Raw genomic sequence first — 17,219 nt, 5'->3', positions numbered from 1 at the left:
CATCTTGTTTCCACAGCCCTTTAATTATTTTTTGAATTAGATGTAACAGCTGTGGTTAATGGCTCTGGAAACTGAAGCTCTGCTTCCATAGAACAGCAGTAAAGTATATGTCCTTCCCAGTTGGAAAGAGATTAATTCAGTTCCCTGAATTAATTTCATTCATTTTTGACTGTTCTGATGAGATTGCCAAAGAAATTTCTACTTGTGGTGCTGATTATGAAAAGTTAGTATTTACTGATTAAACCAAATTATTTCACAAAGTCTATCCACGGCATCTAGGGGTGAAGTAAAACCTCAAAATTCGGGCATCAGGAAAGACCGGAGAAGCACCAGGGTGGGCAACAAATTGCTGGAAGATGTATCTTTTAAGTATGTGCCCGCTACCCGTGATCTGCAGCACAAACGCCAAGTGTCATCTACTGAACTGAGGCAGCTTCCGCACAGGCCATGCTAATGATGGAAGAGAGAAATGTTTCCTTGACAGGCTTTGGGCCACCTCTCTGCCTGGGAAGCCTCCACGTTCAAGTCGGCTGGACGGAGCTGCAGAGCGATGTTACACCCTGTGTTTCTTGGGAGGACGGGGGAAGCTGAGCCTGTGGTCGGAAGCAGGCGGGAAGGGCAGACCCAGCAGGTGCCGAGGCCACCGCCGGAGCGGAGCGGAGCGGCAGCAGATCCAAGGCCCGGGCCCGGCTCCGGCCGCAGATTCAGCGGACACCGTCAAGCCGCTCTGGGGGGAGGAGCCGGCGGGGCGGGGGAAAGCACGGCGGGATGCCGACCGAGGCATCAGCCAATTACTTCAATTTCTTAAAATCCTCAAAATCCAGGGTGCAGTTTGTACTCCAGCAGCAAGATGGAGCGGCTCCGATGGGGAAGAGCCCCCGGGCGGCGGGCGGGCCGGGGGAGGAGCGAAGGGGCCGCGGGGCCCGCCCTGCCCGTGTCCCGCTTCTTTCCCCTTCCCCTCCCCAGCCCAGCCCGGCCCGGCCCGGCCCGGCCGAGCAGCGCCGCGAGCTCCGGCCCCGCCGCCGCCATGTCGGGCCCGGGCGGGCGCGCCGCGCTGGCGCTGCTGCTGCTGCTGGGGCTGCCCGGGCTGCCGCACGCCCGGCCCCGCTACGAGCCCACCTGGGGCTCGCTGGACGCCCGGCCGCTGCCCGCCTGGTTTGACGAGGCGAAGTTCGGCGTCTTCATCCACTGGGGCGTGTTCTCGGTGCCCAGCTTCGGCAGCGAGTGGTTCTGGTGAGCTGCAGTCGGAGCGCTCCGGTCGCACCGGAACCGCCGCGGCGGACGGGCCGTGCCGGCCGGCCCAGGGCTCTGCTTGGGAAGCAGCGCTCGGGGCAGGCGGGGATGGTGTGGTGGCCCCCCGGACAGCGGAGGTTTGGGTTGGAGCCCCTCTGCAGGCTGACCGTAGAGCTCAGATGTGTGGGAAGAGCTCTGTGCCCACCCGAGTCACGGACTCCATGGCGTAGTTTGCAGAGGAAGTGGAGTTGGAGGTGCCTCTGGCGTGTCTGAGCGCCTGTCTGCCCAGCCCCAACACTCCCGAATACCCCCGCTGAAGTGACTAAATCAAGCAGAGAGCTGGTAGAGCTGAGACAAGGGCCTTGCAGCACAACAGTGCTGGGGAGAGGTGGTTGGTGAAGTGGCCAAAAGGGCCCTCTCCAGGACCACCATGAAGGGATGGGTGAAGGGGGTCTCCCTTGTGGGGACAGGCGTTTGGGATGTGCCAGCCTCTGGAGCAGCCTTGTGCACCTGCTGGAGTTCTGTGGGGAGCACAGAGCCCATCGCTACCCTTACTTGGCAAGCAGCCTTGCTGTGTTCTTGTGCGCATTCTGTGCTGCTGATGCTTTTCTTCTCTTTTTTTTTTTTTTTTTTTTTTTTTTTTACCGTTATTACTATTATTTAAGAGTGCTTTGCACTTAAGACAACCTAAAACTGATCCTTCAGATAATTTTAGTTCAGAGGCTCAATGAAATCTTTGTACTGTGAGCGTTCACTGGTTCAAGCCCCTTAATTGTAAGCATGTTTCTGCTGTCACCTTTCCATGCTCTACCAGGTACTTCCTGTGAGACTGCAAATGACACACATTATTATTTACAGTATGAAGATAAGGGTAGCTTTATGGCAGAGCTATGGCGAACCTTAATTACTATATTTGCAAAACAAACCAACATGTATCTAATCAAACCAATGTTTTCTGACACCTGTTCTTTTCAGAATTAGGGTCAAGTGTTTCAGCAGGTTTTTAATGCAGACTACATTTACTAATAAATTACTTTTAGAGAGCTGGGACAGAACTAGGTTTGGGTTCAAGCCTCACTCACAGTGCTGTACTCTGATAGTGGTGTACAGGCTCAGGATGGAGCATTTGGTTTTTGACCCCAAAACTTGAATTGTTTTTTATATTCCTGTATTCTCCTATCCCGTGGCAGGTGTGGGTCTAGAGCTGCTTCAGGGCCTTCTGACAGCTTGTGCAGTCAGATGACTGAGGTCCTGCATTAGCAGTGTCAAATGGAAGGTCACAAACTGTTACCGCCCATCATGTGTGCCTTCCCTCAGTGCTCCACAGCCTTGGTAAGGATGTTTCTAGAATCTAATCCTGTCAGCATGGAAGTGTTCATGTCAGCAAACCATGTGACTATGGGAGAGAAGCAAGGTTGTTACTTTTTAATTTAAGAAATTACATACTTTGAAATCAGAGTGTTTTTTGTTTTTATTTTTAAAAATTTGTTTTGCTTTATTGTTATTTCCTCTGCCCCTGGCTCTTTCAATGAGGAAAGCTGTCTCAGCCTCTTTCTTCTAAGTTTTTTTCCCCTCTTGGCTGCCAGAGATTGTGTTGGTTTATGCTAAAGTGTTTTTGGGAAGGTTACAACAATATTCACACTGTGATCTCAGAGAACTGAGGTCAGAGTCCAGCTCAGGACAGGAGAGAGAAATTAATTTCAAACATTCAAATTCTGGCCTGTTTTATTTCTTCACTTTACAATCTATTTTCATATAAGTCTAAATTTGACAAGAGGATTTGTGCTGCTTGGTTTATTCATAAAAAGGTGACAGAGGTGCATTTGTAAGTGTGTGGTGTTCTTGCAGGGGCAGGTTTTGGATGGAGGATGTGCTTTCTTCTGGCAGGGTGGCCTTGCTTGCAGGGCTCAGGTGTGCAGAGTCTGCAGTGACCTGGTCTCAGCTCTCTCTGGCCCTGGGGCTGTGGACATTGGGTCACTCAGCTGCACTTGTGTAGAGGGCTTGTGACTGTCAGAGAGGTAAAGGTGACGATCCCCATATTTGTGGGTGGCAGGGATTGCAATGTTGGGGGCAGAGTAGAGATGCCTGATGGCTGAGGTGTGAGACTTGAGGAGGTGAGACATGCAAGTCCAGGAAAAATGCACTTCTTGTGCCACCTGAGCTGCTTACACAGACTGTCTGTGGTCTCTAGTACAGTTTTGATATTTGGGTATTGACCAGCACTGTAATTTTTCCATTCTCAAAGTGTAGCTGCTTTTTTCATTGCTTCAAATGAAATCCTGAGACCTTTCCAAAGTGGAGTACAAAGATGTAGAACATGGACAAATAAGATAGAAAAAATGAAATCTTTGCTAATCAATACTCTTCTGGAGCAATTTCATCTTATCACCAGTGTCATGTACCTCCAATGCCTCTACCTCTCAGTGTTGAATAGGAGCTGATCATTTAAATTCTCTTCTCTTTGCCAAAAAATACATCAGCAGACATGCTTTGTTCTGTATTTTGTAGGTGGTACTGGCAGAAGGAAAAGAGAGAGCCCTATGTGAAATTTATGGATGCAAATTACCCACCTGGCTTCAGCTATGAAGATTTTGGTCCTCTGTTTACAGCAGAATTCTTTGATCCCAACCAGTGGGCAGATATTCTGAAGGCTTCAGGTGCAAAATATGTTGTCTTAACTTCAAAACATCATGAGGGTAAGTGGAAGCTTTGTGAATGTTAGTAATTGCTGCATTTCTGTCAACAGATGTAAAAAACACATGACTTTTTTACCTTCTAAGAGACAGAGAAAGCCAGGCAGGCTTACCTGCCCCACCACAGCTAAAGAGGAAATAAAAACCCCCCAAGAGATGTGCAGGTGTTTTCCTGACCTTTGCACAAAAGCTGTGGCCATGGAGTTTGCATAGGAGGAGCAGTAGATTGTGCCACTGTTCTCTTGCTGTAGGTAAGACAGCCTGAAGTGGTGGTGGCTGCTGAGCTTCCTGCAGTGGCCACAGTTTATTTTTTATTTCTGTGCAGTTTATTGCTGAAGGAACCACAAAAGTGAATTCTGCATTGTTTAATATTTGGAGAGCTGCTGTGAGCAGGCAGTTAGCAAACTCCCTTGGTTTCTCCTAGGAATTTAGGAACATGTTGCAGGAGTCAAACTTCAGATTTAGGAAGGTATAGCTCTTCCTGATGTAGTGAACAGAAGCCAAAACCTTGAACCAGCTGTGTAGCTTTTCAGGCACTATTTTTTTTAGCAATGTAATTGTAAGGTACTTTGCAGAGAAAAGTAAAGAAAAAGAAGGCTTCTGGAAGGAACTACACTAGCAAAGAAAGTATAAAATATTAAGATATTCTACAATACATCTAATGAAGTTTGTTCATCTTTTTGAGATGTGGGTTCAAGGCTGGCAACTTGTGAAGTGTCAATTTTAATCTCAGCTCTGACACACATAATTCTGATCTTGAATTTCACTTGTGGTGAAATTCCCAGTGACTTCAAAAAAAACAGGATTCATTTAGTCTGTCCAATAGCCTTGTGCATTAATTTTTAAGTTGTTTAGTCCATACAATTGCATGTATCCAGTTCACAGAAATAGCACAAGATTGATCAGACAGTGAGTATAAAGGGGTTAGAAGGTGAGAGGGGAGCTCCTCTGGCAGTGGTCTGGGTCTGCAGTGCAGTAGTATTTGTAGGTGGTTGTGCTGGACTGATGGATGTCTGAAAGGTCAAATCCCTTCTGATATTTAATCTTGATGTTTTAACAGCTGTTTCAGGAGTTTTTGGTCTCTCCTCATACATGTACAGAGTAGCTGATTGAGCTGTTATAAATATCAAGGCAAACAAAAAGTGAACATTTGCATAAGATGGAAACAGAAAAGAGAACAGTCTTTGAATGGAAATGATAGCTTGGACATTCTGCAGCTGAGAAATAATTCTATCTTTCACTTGCTGATTGTGTATTTACAGTTCACATTTGATGTAGATGCCTCAAAAGCTGCTGTATTTTTGGGTAATTTCAGAGTTGTAGAGTTAGAAAATGCATTGTGTTGGAAGGGGCCTTAAAAGTCAACTAGTTAATTTAATTGGCACATATGAATAGACTGAATAATAAAAGAGAAGGAATAATTATCCTAAGCAGTACAGAACTGGAAAATATAAATGTATATGCATACATATATAAATACATTGTGTTCTGGTATTAAAACTACTACCTTTTTTGTGCATAAACAGGTTATAGGCACACCTTATACCATAACAACAATATTATTACAGATATAATTTTTATTATTTTATTTTTTTCAACACTTTCAACCACTTTCCAGAAAGAACTGTAATGTCTTCACTTCTTCTTTTCTTTCTTATCCTCTGATTTTTCTCTTTTTAGGCTTTACTTTGTGGGGGTCCAAATATTCTTGGAACTGGAATGCTGTTGATGTGGGACCAAAGCGAGATCTTGTTGCTGAACTAGCAACATCTGTTAAAAACAGGACTGACTTGCATTTTGGGTTATACCATTCCCTGTTTGAATGGTTCAATCCTCTCTTCCTTGAGGATGCCACCAATGCCTTTAACACAAGCAAGTTTCCCACCAGCAAATCATTACCAGAACTCTATGAAATTGTGACCAAGTACCAGCCAGAAATAATTTGGTCTGATGGGGATGGAAATGCTCCAGATACTTACTGGAACAGCACTGGTTTCTTGGCTTGGCTCTATAATGACAGGTACCTAATGATGCTGGTTTAGCTCCTTATCTGAAATTCTGCTGTGTCTAGTTTGTTTCATTTTCTGTTTGTTTTTTTGAAACCTGCTACTTCTGCTTAAAAGGACTTTAAAAAATATTAACTCTCCTGAAATACAGAATCCAGATCTTTCCTAGAACTATCAAAGCTGGCTTTAGAAAAAGACTGTTTTGTATTTTTAAAACACATTTGTAAATTAATAATTTAAAATGGTATTGGCTATTCTGCTTAATCACACTCTTCCCTAAGTATTTGCTGTTGCACAGAAACACAGGATAGCAGGACAATTTGAGAATATGAATACATTGTTGTCATCACAGGCTGAACATCTGGCAGCGGATATGAAGTGCAGAGGGATTTCTGGTAGAGCTCCTGTTAAAGTCTGGAACTTATTTCCCTAAGAAATTCTGATCTGGACCTTTTATTAGCAAAGCATGAGAATAGAATTCCTGACGTTGCACTTAATCTTATTGTAATAAATTAATAGTACAGAAGTCATCCAAAATGTTAGTTCCTGGGAGGGATGTGTGTGGGAAGGGATTACACTGGCTGTGACCGCGTTTCATGGAATAAAAATAATAAAACTCCTCCGTTCCCAGCCCGGTGCGGGACACAGTGGTGACCAATGACCGCTGGGGAGCGGGCAGCATCTGTGCCCATGGCGGCTTCTACACGTGCAGCGACCGCTACAACCCCGGGCGCCTCCTGCCCCGCAAGTGGGAGAACTGCATGACCATCGACCGCGGCTCCTGGGGCTACCGCCGGGACGCGCGGCTGCGGGACTACCTCCCCATCGAGGACTTGGTCAAGGTACAGGGCCACAGCAGCTGCTGCCGCTCCCCGTTCTCTCTCCTGATTGTTACACTGTGCTGTTTTTATGTCTATCTGTTTTTATGAATAAGATGATTTTAATTCAATAGTGAATCCATGAAACAATAAATAATTTTGTTAATTTCCAGCCTTAACGCTGGCAGGATGGAAAACCCATGTAATTCTTAACCTTTCTCTTAGTTGTTTCTATAGAATTAATTTCTAGCAGAAATTCAGTCAGTTTCTTAGAAGCTGTTTTCCCTGTGAGTAACTGGCCAAGGACTGCTCTGGACAGTCTCATAATTACCTTTTTGTCTAAGTTTCTCTGGTAACTGCATAGGCAAGCTGATGGGAAGCAAAGAGTTTCAGTTTCACAGGTCCTGTTTAGGAACTCCTGCTGGAAGGCTACATCTTTCCCCCTTTCTACAGATAGAAACAGTTTATGACTCAGCAGTAGTTTTACTTTGTAGAGAGAAACTTTCCTTACAGAACATACAGACAAACACTACCAAAAGCAGACTGCTGATGTTGTTAAAACATTGATTCTCTTATGAGGCTGAGGTATTAAAAAAGATCTGAAGCTTAGGAAAATTGAATGAAAGGAAGACTGATCAGTCTTCCAGAATAATTCATTCAGTTGCAAACTTCAGCTAGTAAGGGAAAGATTGTTACTGTTGCTTAATATTGTTGCTGTTTCTAGTGTGGTCCTCACAAAAGACAATTTGAAATTGAAGTTACCTCTTTTCAGAGGCAGAAGGTTCGAATTAATTCAGCAGCATGTGTGCAGCTGTCTGTTTCTCAGACTTATGCATCTCAGTCCATGATCTCTGGAGGGCAGTGTGGATGTGAACACAAATTTTGTAGGCTGTGTAGGACGCTTCCTTGTGTTTTACAGATGTTTCTATAAAATAGGAAAAGCATCAAACAGGAGGAAGGACGAAGTTGCTTTTCTAAGATTCAATAAAGATGAAGTAGCAACTATTCACCTTATTCTACTCTGGTGCAGAGAAGACATCTGTCCTATTAGTAAAACCCTCAATACATTTTAGCAGAAGTTGAAATGATAAAGAGTTGCAGGATCTGATTCTAATGTAGATTCAGGCAGACATATTGGCACAAGAAGGTATTTGGGGCTGGTTTTGGATGTAAAAATTGACAGTAGAGCTTTGTTTTATGAGAGCTTAAGTTTTGTATTAACTTTTGGGATGAACTGCCATGCTACTGCATGCAGCATTAGCATAACTCGTGGTTTATCATTCTGAAGCAGTACAGCAGACTTTAGAAAGTACTGCAAATATGTGATTTCATTACTCATAACCATGTGTTCTGTGTGTTTAAAAACACTTCAGCAACTTGTAGAAACAGTGTCTTGTGGAGGAAACCTCCTGATGAATATCGGGCCCACCCACGACGGTCGCATCGCTGTTGTGTTTGAGGAGCGCCTGAGGCAGGTGGGCTCTTGGCTGCAGGTCAACGGAGAGGCCATCTATGGAACAAAGCCATGGAGAGCACAGAACGACACTGTCACACCTGGAGTCTGGTAAGTCTGCTGAGCTAAAATGCAGGCTCTGGAAAGCAGCACCAATGTTATGTGAAGCTTTGAAATCCCTAAGGACTTGACGCTACAGAAATCACCATCTTAGTTTGTATGTGGTGAAGGAATTAATGCCTTTTTTAGTGTAAGCAACTGCATCTAAAATGTGTATAAAGCTGTAGGTAGAGACTAGTTTTGGGATGATGCTGAGGCTGAAAGGAAAGCTGCAAGCATTTCTGTGGTCATCTTTTGCTTCTTGGTGTAGGCTAATCTATTAGGTAATTCTATTTGCTTCTAGTGGGCAACAGAAATGAAAAAAAAATCTGGAAATACAAGATTGTTATGAAGTATTTATCTGAACAAAGGAATACTCAATGTCACTTGGAGTTTAGAAAGTGGGAAGATAACAGCAATTATTTGGTTGCTAAATGCAGTCAGTCTTTGGCCTCCCCTCTGCCCTTGTTACTTGTAGCTTCTCTAACATCTTCATGATCCATCACGGTTTTGGTCTTAGCCCTCTTGTCTCAGTGGATGTTTTTATTCCCATTCCCAGCAAGATTTGGCCATCTGGCTTTAGCCTGGAGATGCTCAACTGTTGACTGTTAAGTAAAATCCCTTTCAAGAGCAATAAAAAACTGTAACTAAATAGGAAGGAGGGAGGAATGTTTCAGGGGTATGCCACAAGATTTCCAATGGCATAGTGATGAAAATAGTATTTTTAAAAACTAGCTATGCAAAGTGGAAACTCTGTTGCCCATACTATTTTTAAATTCTTTTAGTCTGCATGTTGGTGTATAGATGGGAGTTACCATGTCTTTCTGAATATAACCTACAGTTATCTGTTAATGATTCCCCATCCTGCAAGTATCTCCTTCCTTCCTATGGCTGAGTTGATACAGTGTGCTAAAGTTACAACAGATGTTCACCTCTGAATTCAGTTCTTTAATAGTTTTCATTACCTCTAGTATGTTGAAACCAATTTTCAAGGAACAGCACATTATTAAAGGGTCAGGTGGTTATGTGTGTGAAAATGTAATAAATCCTGACCTTTCCAATCCATTTTTCCAGTCTTGAAAGCACTCTTATTTATCAGTTCTAAAGATTTCCAGGGAAAAGCTGACAATGCCTTTTTGGTCTCCATTTCCAACCAGGTACACTTTCACCCCTAAAGAAGGGAAAGTCAACGCTATCTTCCTTAACTGGCCAGTCTCTGGGATTTTGGAACTTGGTGAGCCACGGGCTAAGGCTGGAGAAACACAGGTAAAAGAGAGTCCCTCCCCTCCTTCTAGGATGTGTCATGTTCCATGTTGTTTATTAAAGTTTCTGGCATCTTTGGGAATGCATAGCTCTTGGGACAGAGTACTTTGGAAGAGACCCAGCCAAATGTTTGTTTTCTTTCTGGGACCTCCTTGTCATAGTCCTCTCAGTGGGATGTTTCTTAGACTGAGATGTCGCTGGGATATGTTTTAGCTTGCAAACTAAGAATCACAGAGGCCAAGGAGCAGGGGAAAAAACTGGGCCACCCCTCCTGTTTCCTGTGTAGACTCCTAAAGACAGCTTTTCTTTAGAAGCTGTCCTCATGACTTTGGTGATACTGGAGTTGCTGTAGTGGTGCAGCTTTTGAAGTCAAAGCCTTGCAGGAAGGGGATGTACACAGAGGTTTTTGTTGCCCAGGGAGGCTGAAGAGCAATCAGTGTTACTCTAGATGTGCATCTTATACCAAGTGGAGGTCAGTGATGCCACACCTACACTGGCAAGTAGCAAGTAACCCAATGGAAGCAGAAGTTGGTATCAAGTCTGTGCATTTAAGGGAGATTCACTTTGGTTTAGCTCTGCTCTGGTCTCATGCACTGCATGTCCATTAGCTGCTGAAATGCATTAGGAATGTTTCTGGACTACCCCTTCTGGTCTAGTTCCATATGAAAGTAGTCTGATTGGTGCCAAGACAGCTCTGTGATAGGGGAGAAAGAGTAATTTCAGAAGTGATGGAGATGCCTCTGGAATTTTAGGGGGGCAGGTAGACTCTGTGTGCACTAGAAAGTACTATCTTCAGCAGAGAGACTGGTCTGCAGCCACTCCAGCAGGTCACCAGCTGGTGTAAGTGACAGCTTACCTATCAACAGATCAACCTATTTGTGGTTCTTAGCTTTCTCTGAGATACCTGGCTTCCCTCTGTAAGAAACAGTCATGCTCTTTCAAGACTACAAGTTTCACCATGGGAAGCAGGCAGTTTGGAAACAGGGAATGCAAAGCTCTGTACTGTAGCTGCTAGATCTCTGCTTAGACCTAAATCCTACTCCAAATGCTTCCAAAAGGTGTTTATTCACTTTCTACAGCCCTAAGTCCTTCTCAAGACCCAACATGAGTAGCTTTTTTACTTGCATATCTACTTGCAAATGTTTTCCCATTACCTTTAATAATTATCACTCATTTGGTTAGTAAGTGGCATTTTTAGGATACTTGGTGAGTAAGGTAGCTATGGATCAATAATTACTTTGTCAATATTGCACTTATATGTACTTTGAGAAGGCACTGTTCTAACTATAGTGTGTGTTTCTATTTTAGGTGAAGCTGGCTGGATACAGGGAACTGCTGAAATGGGTTGCCCTGGGAGAAAAGGGAATGGTTATTGCTCTACCTCAATTGACTCCTCAGCAAATGCCATGTCAGTGGGGCTGGACCTTACAACTGACTGATGTAGACTGAGCCATACTCTGCTGGAGCCCTGGCTAGCAGGGAGTGCTGATGCTTTGCTCTTTCTTATCACTGGTTTTAAACTTGATTGACTGAGAAAGACCAATAAATTCACTTTTTTTATGAAAAGTGGGATGTTATGAAAGGATGGAATGGAACAAACCTCACAAAGTCTAGCAATAGATTAATTGATCCTTTGCACACAGTTTGGTTCTCTGAACTTGTGTGAAATATTGAGCAGCTACCTCTACATTTGGTTTAGTCAGGTTCTGGCCAAGTTATGTGAAGAATGAGGTGGGGGGAAACAGGCACTAGACTTTCAGAGACAAAAGAAGGAATAAAGCTCAAGCTGGTGTTCAAATGCACATAACTCAGTTGTACACCCTCTTTAATGCAAGAAATTTACCTTCCACAAAAGTGCACAGTAAAATCTGACAGTTTTAGAGAAAAAATATTCTTTTTCCAGGTGTGTTTAGCTAGTAGTAGCTGGAAGTTTCAGCTGAATAAGGTAATGTTTGCAAGAACAGGCCTGTAAAGGTTAGAAATTAATCATAAATGCATACAGGCAAAGCATATATACATCATAATTTCTCAGCATGGAAGTCATTAATTTTACACGTTCCTATTCTTGAGTAACTCCATCCATTATTGGCACACAGGTGAACTGGGAGAGGGTTGGGTTTTTGATATTTTGTATGATTTTACATGGGTAAAACTTGTCCCTTGCTTACACCCTTTGTTTATACACAGTTACCAGGGTGCCTTCTGTGGACTATTAAACAAAATATATACTTCAGTGACTAACTCTTGAAAAAGAGAAATAATCAGGAGTTGCTAAGGATCTTCAACTCTGGCAAAGAGACAACATTTTAAGCAGAGAGTAGACTGCATCCAACTTGAAAAATTTCCAAACTCATGTGTCATGATTTGTAGGGATAGACATACAAGGTGAAGCTTGCAAAGAGGAGGAGATAAAGGACAATAAAAACCATGAATTATTTCTGTTTCAATGTAGAGACTGAAGATTTATTTTCCCTGAGTAATGTTTGTGAGTGCAAATTAAGTACTGTATAAGTTAAATTTATTCTTTCAACTCTGCCAGGATTTTGAGTTGACTGGCCAGTCAGGTTATTCTCTTTCCTAGTAATGTTAATACACACACAAATTGTACATTAAAATATTTTATTACAATACAGACAATTGGGCTCAAAATTAATACAAATTAAGATAAAATATTTACAAGGTAATGTGTACAGTGTAGCTGTTTGAACAGCATAAACAAGAGTATGTCTAAAAAACCACATTCCTTTAGTATTAAGTAACAGAGAGAGCAGACCCCCAGCTTGTTCAAGGGGAACATGCATCCATTGGCAAAGGCTTTCTGAAGAATGAGAGACTTTGGAACAAGATTTGTAAAGTTAAGGGAAAAAATATTTACTTTATAGAAAGAAAAATCTGGGGGAAGAAGAAGAAAAAAACATTACTTCATTCTGCTGCTCTGTGCTATTCTTAGATCACTATCATTAGTTCTTCCCCAAACTTACACACCCCGGGCAAAAAAATGGGTTTTTAGTAACTTGCTGTAATACTGCCACCAGATGCCTTTTAGATGCAATAAAAAATAATCCAATGAATTACAGAAGAGTTTAACCACTTTTTAAATAGAAAAGTCTTCATTTACCATGTTTCTTTCAACAAGAATATTTTTAATGGGTGAAGTGTAATTCAGTTAGAAGAAAATGTGGGCTCACTCCCACTTTCCTCAGAGTGCTCTTTCTGCTGGTCTGCCACTCCTACACCATTATAAAATTAACCCAAGTCTCATCAGTAGTCACCAGGGATTTGTTAGAAATACACCATCCATTTGTAAAAATGTGCAGGTCATTTCTCTAGTTGCTGAGGGGTACTAAAAGCTTCATAAACGTTAGCAGCAAAATCTTTCACTTGTTCCATCATCAACAGGTCCTGGAAGAAATGTATAAAATAAACTTCCTTAATCAAACACATTCCCCACTATTCTGCCTGTACTGCAGTACAGAATTCCTAAGAAAAGCATCTGGTACTCCCACAGGCACAACTCAAACTTCTTGCTTTAGGAGCAGACCTGCAAGTAGAACCAAGGCCAGAAGTCTGTGCTTCTGCGCAGTTCAGCAGAAGAAAGTTATAGAAAAACAGTGTATTTTTGGAAGATACAAATTGACAAAAAGTTTGTTATACCAACTGTTTTCAATTTATTTAAGTCACTGAATTGAACAATTATTAAGAATAAATACACAACATTAATTTCAAGATTTTACTTGGGATACTGTAAATAAGGCAGATTCTTACCTGAACAAAGTGACTGGGTGTTTCACTGCATACTGAATGGATCTGTCCATTTATTATTGGAATTATCTTGGCTAAAGGAAGACTGACACTGGAAAGACTAGGAAAGAACAAAAAATACTGACCCGCTCAGACACAGATGAAGCCACTAAACTGTGATTATATAATTCTAAGTAATTACACTTAAAAAGTAAGAATTGAAAGACTGCAAACTAAAATGTATGGATGAAGGGATTTTTCTCCATAACAAGGTTTTCCTTTAATATAGAGAAGTACCAATTCAATTCCAGTCCACATTCCTATTACAGTTTCACACTTGCTTCTCATGCTAGAGTATTATGGTTTAGTCAGAGTCTTTGCATGTATGTAAGTAGACAGTTCATCGAAGTGCCTGTCTACAATTTCACATTATTTCAAACTAAACCAGACTTAGGCAGATAGCCAAACTACAGACTCTGGGGTATTTTAAGTGATGTAAATAGTATATATTTAAATTAAAACATAACTTTCTGAAAGCCAAGTTACAACAATAAACATACATAAACCCAGTTATCAATCCAGGTTTTAATTTTAATATTTGAGAAAGATTATTTCAAGGATTTGTAATGCTCTCACCACACTGCTTAAAACTCAAGTTAGCATCAGATTAAAAGCTATTTTTAGACATTCTTCTAGGAGGATGTAGAAAATCCTACATGTAACTGCATTTTATCTGCATACCAGTGAAACCTAAAGCTCCATGGCAGCTTTGGCTCCCTGTCACTGGATGATCAGGGCACTGCCCACCCCCCTTCTTTGGGAGCCACAGGAACTGATGGAGGCTGGGGTGCTTGGAGCTCCAAAGGGGAGGGTGGGGAAGGGCTCTCCTTCTCCCAGCCTCACTGGGCACATCTGTCAGGAGTCACCAGCACAAGGAGAACCCTCCCCAGCCCAAAGACAGCCTGCCTGTAGCCAGGCAAGACGTGGGCACAGGTCGTCTGATCTCTACTTCTAGGTGTGCAAGTAATGGTGGGAAAGAACGTCACCTAATTCTAGGGAGGGAGGAAACATGAATCCTCCTAGCTGCCTACTTGGCCAAAGTGAGGAGAACCCAGTGCTCTTTGAAGAGCAAGAAGCAGAACAATATTTCCAGCACATGAACTCCAAGAAGGCAGGAAAATCAAGAGCCTTTTTGGAATTTACTATGAAGCCAAAGCATTACTGACATGAGAACCACAACAAAAGAAAATATTTACCTATTTACAGAGCTGTTTTGAGAAAGGTCTTTTTCAGTAGGTCTAAAAAATTCTGCCATATTGTCCAGCAGCCGACTGAATCCTCTATTTAAACATGTGCTCAAAACTGTACTGAAGTCTGGACTAAGAAGAAAGAATAATACAAAAAAAGATTTTATTCCTAGGTTTAAATTTTTTCAAACTAAAAAGCCCTGCAAGTGTTCAGTGCTATAGGTGTACCTCCCCTCACAGGTGATGTGTGAGCCAGACGAATGCCACTAGCATTGCCACCTCATGAAACACCAGCTCCCTCAACAACCTGAACTCTGCCCTAAGATTACTAAAACCCAGATAAACCTGAAGCATTCCTCACTTCTATTCCTTACTAAGTAATAACATAGAAGGGATTTAACCTTGAAGTGCCCCACATCCCTAGCAGCCAAACTGTAAGAATAGTTTGACATTTGCCTCAATTCCCTCATATCCTATGTTTATCATAGGAGCCTCACTTTAACCAGCTCTCTGGTAAATGGGCACCTACAACCACCTTCAAAAGCATGCCTTAAAAATAAATTCCGATAAGCCAAAACTGGTGTTCACTTCATGAAAGCAAGTAAATCCAATACAATTACTCTCAATTTACCCTGCTTTAGCAGAAGAGAAGTACTTCTCTGTTCCTACATTACTACAGAGTGGGTAAGGAAGAGATAATAGATCTGATTGCCAAGGACATTCTGGGTATCTCATTAAGGCAGCATTATTTCTTTAAAAGTTTCAGAGCTCACAAATTTTAATAATCCCAGCCTACAACTGATAAATAGAAAAATTTAATGCAGAATGGTCCCATTTCACAAATGAAAAGTTGTCAGCTTTTCGTGAGGAAGTAATTTTCTTACATAAACAAAAGTTTTGAGGAGTTTAATGTGAATATAGCATATTTCCCTATATGAAATTATATTTCTATATAATTAGAACTATATGACATATAACATATATTCTATATAACATATAACTATATGAAATTATATTTCTCTATACCTTTCTAGCATATCTCTAGTTTCATTCAATAATTTAATTGTAGCAATGTCTCTTTCTGTGAGTCCACAGGCCTAGAAAAACCAAAGACAGAGACCATTAGCAAGTGCCATCAGCAACTGTAAGAGCAGAAATAGGAAAGTTGAGTACTGTGGTATTAAGTAAAATGTACAAGTCAAATATAAAAGAAATTATTGTTGTAAATGAGATTCTTTATAATTTGTGTTTTAAATGGTCATTGTAGGGTTTTAACTAAGAACAATACTAGCAGGAAATACCAGACTGTTTGAGGAAGTAATTTTTCCAATTCTGACCTTCAATACTGAAATCATCCCTGCGTATCAGATAAAGTTAAAGCAATAAATGCATGTAGGCACATGCTGAAGCCCAGGTTTCCTCATTACACCACTGTAACACCAAGTGCAGAATGAGTTTTCTCCAGCCTGTGGTGTGGATGGAGACAAATACCTTCACAAAATTCAAGAAATTAGTGTTGCAACTGAGATTAGATACACTTTTCTCTTGACTCCTGTTCATTTTTCAGCCCAGAGGAGTCCAGCACACCATTCTCTTGAGCACCAGCCAAGATGCTCCAACACTCCATGAATATTGCAAGTACACAAGTGTGGATGACACAATTTATCTCAGGGCTGAGTTAAGCTGTGCTGTGTCACAGCTTCTTTCACAGCCTAAAGGCAGTAACTGGGCTGCATTTCTGAGCACAAAGCTGACATTCTGAGGGTGACACTTGTTTTCTATCAAATCTGAAGAAAATATAACTGTGCCTGGATTAAAGAGATAAGGACATTTGATTTATGACGGAAGAGGCTTCACCATTTATTAAAGACACAGATGCCATGGTGCACTAGAGGACTGTTATGCACCCTTCCTTCCCCAAAAAAAGCAGAACGAAAAAAGGTGAAAGGAACTGAATCAAGTACCTGGCTAGCCAAAGGGTTTTCTTCATCTGGCATCAGATAATGACATAAGGGAGAGTAAGATGCAATCTGATCCGAATCTTTATGTTCCACTACTTCCCTGATATCTTTAAGTTTCTGTTCCAGTTCCAGAAGAGACAGGGTCTGCTTAAGGGAAATACTGGAAAGGAAAAAGACTACAGTTTTGATTGAAAAAATGAGTAATGCTCCTTCCTCTTTCTACCAATAACATGTTTACAAGTAACAAATTTCCAATCAGCTACGTGGGTTTGCACTGGCAGACACAGCCTGCTCTAATAAAAACATTGTTTTGAAAAAGTCAATATGCCTGCTTTTGTTTCCCCCTAATTCCTACAAAACTCTTTATTTTGGGAACAGTCATCACAATAAATCTTAAAAGCTAACCACAAAGTAATACAGGCTCTTACCTTCCAAAAACTTTATGCACAGCTTGTTTAACAATAGTTATTAACTCAGTCAGTCCTAGAAGTAAGAAAGTAAAAATTATTCTAATGATTTGTTCAAGTCCCAAAAAAAAGCAGAATTTTCTAAGTGTAGTTAGCTCTTAATAAGCAGCATACCATCTCCTAAAAGGTGCTGAATGCTTGATAAATATTGCTGCTGGACTTCAGGGGGTGCTAGTGGTGTCTGTGGGGGAAAAAAACCAATAGTTCTGTAACATGTCAACAGTAGAAAATGCAAAAA

At 41.6% G+C, this 17,219-nt stretch overlaps 2 protein-coding genes across 2 annotated transcripts in view; one reads left to right on the top strand and one right to left on the bottom strand.

Annotated features, from left to right (window-relative positions):
- The first annotated feature begins 864 nt into the window (after positions 1-864).
- On the top strand, positions 865-12,970 carry FUCA2 (alpha-L-fucosidase 2). The gene is given in 8 exon segments (XM_058800865.1): positions 865-975; positions 977-1,233; positions 3,742-3,929; positions 5,607-5,946; positions 6,564-6,774; positions 8,124-8,314; positions 9,460-9,568; positions 10,874-12,970. Coding segments are annotated over 8 exon segments (1,548 nt in total). The 3' UTR covers positions 11,015-12,970.
- The window catches only part of PEX3 (peroxisomal biogenesis factor 3), a 21,103-nt gene continuing 15,943 nt past the window's right edge, over positions 12,060-17,219 (bottom strand). The window contains exons 6-12 of the mRNA XM_058800866.1: positions 17,096-17,162; positions 16,943-16,997; positions 16,518-16,674; positions 15,580-15,650; positions 14,563-14,685; positions 13,331-13,427; positions 12,060-12,967 (exon numbers count right to left, since the gene is read on the bottom strand). Coding sequence (XP_058656849.1) covers positions 12,884-12,967; positions 13,331-13,427; positions 14,563-14,685; positions 15,580-15,650; positions 16,518-16,674; positions 16,943-16,997; positions 17,096-17,162 — 654 coding nt within the window. The 3' untranslated portion in view covers positions 12,060-12,883. The remainder of the gene's footprint in view (positions 12,968-13,330; positions 13,428-14,562; positions 14,686-15,579; positions 15,651-16,517; positions 16,675-16,942; positions 16,998-17,095; positions 17,163-17,219) is intronic.

Source organism: Ammospiza caudacuta, chromosome 3 (assembly GCF_027887145.1).
Source record: "Ammospiza caudacuta isolate bAmmCau1 chromosome 3, bAmmCau1.pri, whole genome shotgun sequence".
Taxonomy (NCBI): Eukaryota; Metazoa; Chordata; class Aves; order Passeriformes; family Passerellidae; genus Ammospiza; species Ammospiza caudacuta.
The sequence above is the reverse complement of the archived record's forward strand: the minus strand, read 5'-3'. Positions and strand labels throughout refer to the sequence as shown.